Here is a 9,387-nt window from a genome sequence, read left to right as displayed (position 1 = left end):
AAAAAGCCTTCTCGAGCCCTGGCTGGCGTAGCTCAGTGGATTGAGCGCGGGCTGGGAACCAAAGTGTCCCAGGTTCGATTCCCAGTCAGAGCACATGCCTGGGTTGCAGGCCATAACCCCTAGCAACTGCACATTGATGTCTCCCTCTCTCTCTCTCTCTCTCTCTCCCCCCCCTTCCTTCCCTCCCTAAAAATAAATAAATAAAATCTTCAAAAAAAAAGCCTTCTCATTACTGTATAATTTGTACTTTGTAATATCTGGTAGTCGCCTGGTTAGCAAAGCTTCAGGTTAACAGAAAATTAAGCATTAACTATGGTTCCAGGGGGGAAAAAATCTGTGGAAATGAAAATCTTTAAAATCCAACCACAAAATTTTAGTAAAATATCCCTGTAGGACACTAGAAAGGTCTTCCTGAGCCTGTCTTCGAAATGTCATCGGTAAATCAGACTTTCTCCTAAATGCTGGGGCTCCCTCTGGCCACCCGAGCATGACCCACGCTGACCTGCCTGCACTGACCGGCTGCAACACCGGCCCAAGGGTTACTTGGCCGCCGCGCGCCCAGACCACCAACCTGTGCTGCCCGGACTATGTCCCTGCGAAGGCGGAGCGCCATGGACCGGGCTCAGATCTCCGCTCTGGTGTTCGGTGTCGGCGGGTTCGGAGCTCTGGTCGCTGCCACCGCGTCCAACGAGTGGAAGGTAACCACTCGAGCATCGTCCGTGATAACCGCCACTTGGGTTTACCAGGGTCTGTGGATGAACTGCGCGGGCAACGCGCTGGGCTCCTTCCACTGCCGGCCGCACTTCACCATCTTCAAAGTAGAAGGTAAATGCGCGCATCGTAGCTTTGCTTGGGGTCGAAGTTAGCGCTCTGATGACTGAGTGGTTCATTCAAGTGCCGTGATTTGCCCAGGATGAATGGGGGGTACGAATGTTGGCTGAAAGAACTAAATCCGGTATTTTAATAACGTTACAGATCTTTTAGAAATACCTCATGCAAATGATAGACTCACTGGAAAGGGCGGAAGTGAACTGGCTCGTTTTAAAGGATAGTTTCAATTTGCCTTGTGCCTTGCGTCATGGAGCAATAAATCATGTTATCCTATGCTCTCCCGGGCCACCTGAACATGAAACACACACACACACATACATGTACATATTGCTGTATATTCAGAGCGCTAGAAGAATACAGTGATAAGGACAGTATGGGGTGAAGAAGGACTTCTGTTTTCAGAAAGGTTTCCATCTTGTCGTATTTAGTGATAAAATAGCAGAACAAGAAGAATTTTAAAAGTAGCTCAGTGAAGGACAAGGCCCATGAACTTTTCCTTTTGGTTACTTGGCTTTGTTTTTAAAATACGTAGGCAAGCATGCATGGTTATGCACATCAGAAATTCTATTACGAGTGTCTGAGTCTTGAAGAGGAAACTTAAAAAAAAAAAGCCACTCTCATAGTTCGGTCTGCCTCCAGGTTATCAATGATTTGCTTTTATGTCTTTGTAAGAGTCATGAGCTGCCTCTGCTTCCTGTGTATTTGATACGTTTACAAATCGGCCACAAGTTCTGGGTGTATGATGTTAAAAATCACCCCTGGTACTTTACAAAATCTAGGCTTATCACAAGCAAATGGCAAAACTGTACCTTGGCCCCTGCAAAGAAAATGGAATCACATTTTAACTAGGAAGTTACTAAAGCATAATATTTTATGGGACTTTTGTGTCAAGGCTCCAGGTCACTGGTCTATAATGTGTGCCAAAGGATTCAGAGAAGTTAATTAATTAAGCACTTAGTTAAAGCCAGGAGATTGCTGATGGCAGTCGATGGGAACGTTCAAGCCTGGATACGTACCAGGTCGGCTGTCAAATCCCGCGGACTTTCCTAAGCACCTATTTTAGGAATCAGTGTTGTGTCTCCCCTCGGCCTTAAATGCTCGGCTGACTTCGGGACGTTTCAAAATTGGTCCAAGGGACAATTTTAAAAGGAGAGTAAGGGTGTTCTGGAGATCCTGTTTTCACTCACGAAATGACGGCATTCACGAAGTGCCGAGAAGAACAACACCATCTCTCGCTCCTTCTCTGTGGCCCCCCCTCGGCCCCTTCCCACCCTGGGCAGTGGAGAAAGAGCTGTCGCGTGGGTAAGTGTTTTTCTTTGCTCTCTGCTGGGTTCATCTTTAAAAAGAAAATGTCTTGGCCTTATTACCCTTCATTTTATATTCCTTAACAAAACCCAGGCATTGTGAAAATGCCTGGCATTCAACCTCAGCTCCAAGGTGGGCTAGAGAACATGGTAGACTTCTGTGTGATTTCAGCAGCTACTTCTCCAAATATCTTAGAAGCCACAGAATTGGAAATTTTGTTGCTGTATAGCGTGCGTGGTGGTCCAAATAATCTTCCACTCTTAAAATGTTAATTCCCCCAGTGTTGCTTCTTGACAGTAAAACTAATGCATTGGATACCTGCTGGGTAGCCTGCTCACAGAGTTACACTGAAAAATCTAGTCCAAAGCTTCGATTAGAATATGCAAAACAAAATTTACATTGACATAATCTCTCCACTCTCTCCGTCCTGAATTGGAATCTTTATGAAAGCTCCAGTTTGTGCAGAAACCCGTGTTTCCCATCAGGAACACGGTGTCAGGTTTCCACGGGAAACGGGGGCTCACACACTTGGACTTCCCATTCACGTGGAGCGCGGCTGACGAGGCTGGCTGCGTCTCCCTCCTGCCTACCGGACCACACACCGACGGGGCCGCTGGGGCAGCTTTTTTGTGCCAACGGGCTCCCAAACATCACAGCGATTCAAAGTTCAGAAAAGAACTCCGAGGCCAACAAGGAGTGCAAGTGGTTACATCACATTTTAAAGTCACCTAATCCTGCATTGTCAACTCGAGACAATTGTTCTTAGCCTTGGGCCACATGGAGCCTCCTCTAAGAAAGAAAAACAAAAAATCTTTGTAAGCTGCTAGGGTTGTTTTTTTTTTTTCCTTTGCTGGTTACATAACTTCATTGCCAGAGTCACACTTCCCCCCTGCCCCAACCTCCCTACATGTCCTATTATAACCGTGTTTTTTTAGGGAGTCATTTAGGTAAATAGGGACTGCGCTCTTTGACGACGCGATGTAAGCCAGCACCCCTTTGGACACGGAGCACTCACAGGTACTGCGGAGAACACAGGCCCCTCCAATGACAGTTCCATGAAACCAGTTTCGGGAAAACGCCACAGGACCCCTGTAATTACATCCTCCCTGCAGCCCAGAAACTTCTCGACTCAACTTCAAAAGCCCTTCACTGTCTATAAATGCAATATCCACTGCAGGCTGTACTAAAGAACAGCAATTCTGCCCTGACTGGTATGGCTCCGTGGGTTGGGCATTGTCCTGCAAAGCAAAAGGACACCCCTTGGATTCCCGGCCAGGGCACACGCCTGGGTTGCGGGCCAGGTCCCAGGCTGGGGGCGTGCGAGAAGCAACAAATCAGTGTTTGTGTATGGATGTTCCTCTCCCTCTCTTTCTCCCTCCCCCTCTCTCTAAAAATAAGTAAATAAAATCTTTTCAGAAAGGCTTAATCAAAGAACAAAACTTTAGTTGAGGAAATTTGAAATATACTTGCCTTTATAGGTTCATGAATCGGGCAGCAGCGCACCTAGCAAGTAATGGGAAGCCCCGAAAAGCTGTACCATACAGAAGGTTTTTATGGGCAGAAACTGGGTGGGGCAATAAAATTACCAGCAGAATAAAAGAAAGGGTTATCTCAGGCGATGTTACCTTTTGGGGGCACTTGGGGTGGCAGCGGGGGGTGGTCTCCTCAGGCCGACTGCCTTACTTTCTCTTGAGAAGGACGGAGGGGCCCACCTGACAGGTCACCTCATTGGTACCGACCAGTGAATTTAGACGGAGCAGGTAATGCCACATTCCTGGAGCAGGCTGAAAGTGCAGGTAGGTCAGGTAGAAAGTCCAAGTTCGGTGCCATGGGCTTCAGCAGAAGTGACTCCCTTTGGGGCCTGTGGTTTTCTCTTTAAGAGCCGCATCTCTTGTTTTGTTGTTGTTGTTGTTTGTTTGTTTGTTTGTTTCTTCCCCTCTCGTGTCAACGTTAACAGGCACGTTTTCATAGGCATGAAAGTAAAGCGTTCCTCGTGGGGACAGAAGCAGTGATTTCTGGTGGGGAAAGCTGGGTCCAGAAGGCATCGCTCCCAGTAGCATTTAAACCTAACCTGGGGTCCCTCCGAGGAACGTAACGGCCTGAGCTGTTACATTCTCCTCGTGCTCTTGACTCAGAGTGAGCTCTGGATATCTATTTGGAAAAAAATGGCCGAATGAACAAAATAATGAGTGAGACAAGTAGCGCATCATGAGGGCAAAATCGTATTCCTGGGGGAAGGCTGGAGTGTCAGGAGCTGGGGAGTGATTTAGGATGTGGGCCAACAACAGGGAAGATCGCTGGATTGCAGTTCAGCCGGTGGAGCTTCGGGGTCTGACTCTTTTCTTTACCTAGCCCCAAGACCTTGACTTTGGCAAGGAAACTCTCTGTGCCTCATCCATAAATTTCCCTCTTCCATGAACTGAGGGAGCTGGACTCCAAGAGTTCCTTAAAGTACCTTTCAACCTGGAGTTCAACCCAAGAGCATCACGATGCTTCGCCGCCTTAAGAATTGTGGCTGCAAAAGGCTGCTCTGAGATACTGCAGTTGCTCACGAGATGAGTCCTCTGGCTGGCTTCCCATGTCCCTGACTGTTTAGAGTCTTATTGCGTCTGGGTAGAGAAAGTTTAAATGACCTTGCATGACCATACAGCCCAAGGGAAGGTGGCAGGATTTCAGTGGGATGAAGCCAAATGCTATCCTGGAAGCTGGCAGGCAAACGGTGCTGGCTGACTTATAGGATGAACCTTCTCTCCTCCCCTCCCAACTTCACCCCTCCCCCCATTCCTTTATCAGTCACTCTGCGCCATGCAGGTGGGGGGTGAAAAGGAATGGCATTTGCTAGAGAAAAACGGGTTTTCTATGGATGCACGGTATACAGGGAATAGCTAGGAGCCACCTGATGTCATAATTTTAAATTTCTTGCTAGTCGAAACGTGTGCCTTAGTTCGTGATTAAATAACAGTCGTAAATAAATCTCAAACAACAGTAATGAATACATGAAAACTGTGGAGTCGATGAGGGAAAGTTACCTTTAATAATTTAGTGGCTTCAAAAATAATACACTCACAACATCTCTACCTCTTCGGAAGGCATTGGCCTTTAACCGCAGGAGAGGCTGCTGTTTGCTAAGATTCTGACTCTGCTTTCTGAGACTTAATTAATTTTTTTAATTAATTTTAAAATTTGTATTGTATTTTCCCTTGTCATTTAACCCCCTCATGCCCCCCGCCATTGCCACATCTTAATTTCAACCAATAAGCCTGAAGTTCATTTTAATCTTAGATTTATCTCTTGCTGTGGTCCAAATGTACACACAGTTACTTAAAAGCATAGAGAAAAACTCAAGGTTTCTCTTTAGCATTTATCACCCCCAACATCAGCCTAAGGAACACCCGTATGTTCTTGTCCCCACAAAAAAAACCATGCCATAATTGCATGTGTTTACCGAAACGCTCAATGACGCGTAGACTCTGGGCAGGGGGAGCCCACCGAGTTGTCTGTGTGCAGACAGTACAGGTTCTGGGGACCCAGCGAGGAGGGGCGGTGCGCCTGCACCGCCCGTGCCCCATGGGTGTGCTCCCAGAGGAGGACAGCCGGCCGGCCAGCAGTCAGCCCGGAAGGGTAAGCACTGTCTGCTGGCTGGGCTCCATGGGCCCGCCGGCTTCCCAGAGGAACGGGTGCGGGCTCCGCCTTGAAAGGGGGTAGACTGTTTGCCAAGGAAAAGGAGAGGGCGGGCACTTCCAGCCAGGAGTGCCCTCCAGCTGCACAGCTTGCTAACGGGTAGACTCTGGGCAACACGCTTAATCAAAGACCTCCCCCCACCCCGCCATTGAGTGGCAATGATATTATCCACTTCAGAGGGCGGTGGTGAGGATGGAGTCACCTAGCACAGAGCATGCAGGGCGATGCCTGGCCCCCGAGCAAGGGTCTCGAGGCGGGAGGGAGCCCAGCGCATCTGGGAAGCACAAGCACGCTGAGAAGACGGAAGCTGGAAACGTGTGCGGGGATGTTCAAAGCCGCGCTCCGGCTGCAGAGCGAGGGGAGTTGCATGGGGGCCTTAAGCGCTCTGGACGATACACGTGGACTTTCGCTTGGAGCTGGGAAGCTACGGCAACACTGGGAACAGACAATGCCCGACGGGACTCGTCCTGCGGCAAGACCTGTGGTGTTTCACGGGAGAACCCGAATCAAGACGGGGGCGGTGGGGACAGACAGGAAGACACTTCGACAGGAAACGGATAAGACTTAGGAACACAGCGACACATGAGGGGTGAGAGGCTTCAAGGACGCCTCCGAGGACGCCCGCCCGGAGACGCGGGGGCCAGCGAAAGAGGAAACTGGGTGAAGAGCAGGTCCCAAATAAGTTCCAGTCCCCCCCTCCACCCCATACAGTATTCCTGGCATGTACCAAAATTTTAAGCAGATTCTAAACTTAACAGGTGCCTTTTTTAAAAAAAAAATCAATTACATAGAGCGAGAGGGTATCGTTTGATTGAGTTATTTTTTTAATTGTGCTTTTTGGATGTTTGATAAAAAAAACAACAGGAAAATGTAGCAGCTCTAAAGATTATGAGTGCAACCCTAAGCGCCATGAATAGCATGAGAATAGCAGAACTAGGAGGTTTAGAGCCTCCCCTCGCCCCTGCCACACTCCGTAGTCAAACTGCAGAGTGCTGGTCTTGGGGGCCACGTTTTAAGGGACGTGGGCCTCAGCCACATTCATCGATTCTAGAAGGGGACCGATAACCAGGCGGATGAGAGATCTGGAAATAACTCCATATGGGAAACTGTTTCAGCTGGGAAACAGGAAAGGAAGATGGAGGCAGGGACAGGGGACAAGGAAAGGAGACAAGTAGGAACAGTGACACGTGTTGCTAGGGACTCTGGTTTAGGGGCGCTGTGCATAAGAAGGTTCTACCCGAGTTGCCCAGCGATGGACCAGGCGGTCTCAGGAGAACGGGCTCCTCCCCGGGGAGGCAGGCTGACGAGCCTCCGCTGACGAGGTGGGACAAGTGACCCCTGCGTTGGCCGGCAAGACAGACTAGGTAATCGCTCAAGTCACTTCCAGTTAGAGAGATCTGAGGTTCTGTGAACGTGTAAGAACAAAGAGAAATATTCAAAGATCGAAACTCCAGATTTGCATGTTGACTTAAACACCTGTAGCAATGGTGGGCCCTGTGCTGGGCACTTCGGGACACTCTGTGGCCCCGACCTGGAGCTGGGCACAGCTGAGAAGGGACCAGGAGTTACAGTAGTGTTGTACTTTATACGCTGTATTAATGTTATCTTATCTTTAAAATATATTAATATATGTTAAATTCGTATAATAAATATGCACTTCTCCATCTCTGATTTTATTTTATTTTTTTAAGATTTTATTTATTTATTTTTAGAGAAGGAAGGGAGGGAGAAAGAGAGAGAGAGAAACATCAATGTGCGGTTGCTGGGGGTCATGGCCTGCAACCCAGGCATGTGACCTGACTGGGAATCGAACCTGTGATGCTTTGGTTTGCAGCCCGCGCTCAGTCCACTGAGCTATGCCAGCCATGGCTTCCATCTCTGATATTTTAAAGGCTCCTAAGCAAACCCAAGGGTGTGACCCCCAGCCCTTGCTGGGGGAAAGAATGACTCTTTCTAAACCCAGGCACCGAGCTGAGGGATGGGGCTTGGGGGATACAAGAAGAAAAGTCCTGCCTTTAACTGAATTTCTTTGGGTCAGTGTTTTTGATTTTTGTGCACAAAATATAGTTCATGCTTAACACCCAGACCGGCCCCCCTGCGGGGACACTGGTTTTGTCTAGAACACAAAATGTGGACTTTCAGCAAGGTGCGCCGGGGGGTGGGGAGATGGAAAGCTATTTTCTCCCTGTCTCATGCCAGCCAGGCGATGTCACTTACTTCCGCCAGCAAACCTTGAACCCGTTCTCTCTGGGGATTTCGGCCTGATCTGTGAGATTCCTGAAAATGTCCCCCCTAAACTGAGCCCCTCTGCTTTAGTGGTTGAGAATCCCCCTTGGCTTGATGTACCCCGTGGTGTCTGTGAAATTCTCCCTAGAGCGGTGGAGACATCCCCTCCCCCACCCACCTGTGCTCCCAGACTCCCAAACCCAGGAGTAGGCCAGCACGCACATGTCTCCTCCTTGCTTTTCCCACGTTCTGGTCCCCGCCCCTGGTCCATCGCCAAACCCCATGGCACCCGCCCACCCCGCCCTCCCACTCCCCCTGCCAGGGGGTCTGCATGGTCTGCGTGGTCTGCGACTCAGCCTCCAGTCTCCCCCCCGCTGACCTAGATCAGGATCAAATATCAGAAGGACGTTTTTCTGCCCTTTGGCTTGCTCTCATCAAGGGCACCCAGCACTGCCAGGTAACACTTGCAAAGGCAAAGCTTCCTCCACTTTAACTCTGGGCTTTAGCCAGTGGCACCTAGAGAGCAGTTACTCTGTGGCAGTCCCCAGCTGCCACAGGCCCATTGGGTCTGCAGAGTGACCCTCTGAGTCAGGCATTATAACTGTGCCCATTCCATCGTTCCGAGGCCTCTGGAGCTTGCAGAAGTTCCGTAACTTGCTCAGCTGCATGGCTACGGGGGTGGCCCTGGCAAGATTCAAATGCCACACTGGGTGACTGCGGAAACCATAACTTGACACCCTGCCCATCAAGGACGCCCCGTGGCTCATTTCCAGCCAGAGGAATGCACCCCAACAACAGTCCCGACGTTGATTCCCAGGCCCGCTGCTTCTGTCACCCTGGATCAGGGGCTTAACCTCTTCTCCAGTCTGTGCTTCTGCTCGCACCGTTTGGGGCAGGTGCCTGTCTTCACCATTCCTGCCTCTGCTCTTCCTCCAAACGCCACCTCGGATGCCACGTGGGGCCTGTTTACCCTTCTCCCTGAAAGGAACCTTTGTCTTCCTCCATCCTCCATGGCACTCGGTGCTCTTCTTATTGTGATTCTGTCACTCTGGCTGGTGTGGTGCTTAGTCATGCTCTTGTCCGCTCCCTCCACTGGACTGCAAGCTCCTTGCAGACAGGGTTTGGGAGATTTCGTTCTACCCCCTGCCCGAAAGAGTGCCCTGCATGAAAGCCATACCCTACGGGTGTATGTGGACCTAGTGGATTATTTGTTGGGTTGGACAAACAGGAGCGAGAACAGGACCACAGGACAGGGACGCCTTTTGCAGGGTCGCCATCCTGGGCACCATCACTGAGTCTGTCCAGGTTGTCAGGCCCCTGTCGCCCTCTCCTGGCCGACAGCAG

At 49.9% G+C, this 9,387-nt stretch overlaps 1 protein-coding gene across 1 annotated transcript in view; it reads left to right on the top strand.

Moving 5' to 3' along the window:
• The first annotated feature begins 360 nt into the window (after window positions 1-360).
• The window catches only part of CLDN10 (claudin 10), a 91,743-nt gene continuing 82,716 nt past the window's right edge, over window positions 361-9,387 (top strand). The window contains exon 1 of the mRNA XM_028526703.2: window positions 361-825. Within this exon, the coding sequence (XP_028382504.2) occupies window positions 588-825 (238 nt within the window). The 5' untranslated portion in view covers window positions 361-587. The remainder of the gene's footprint in view (window positions 826-9,387) is intronic.

The sequence above is a fragment of the Phyllostomus discolor genome, chromosome 11 (genome assembly GCF_004126475.2).
Source record: "Phyllostomus discolor isolate MPI-MPIP mPhyDis1 chromosome 11, mPhyDis1.pri.v3, whole genome shotgun sequence".
In the NCBI taxonomy this organism is placed as follows: domain Eukaryota; kingdom Metazoa; phylum Chordata; class Mammalia; order Chiroptera; family Phyllostomidae; genus Phyllostomus; species Phyllostomus discolor.
The sequence above is the reverse complement of the archived record's forward strand: the minus strand, read 5'-3'. Positions and strand labels throughout refer to the sequence as shown.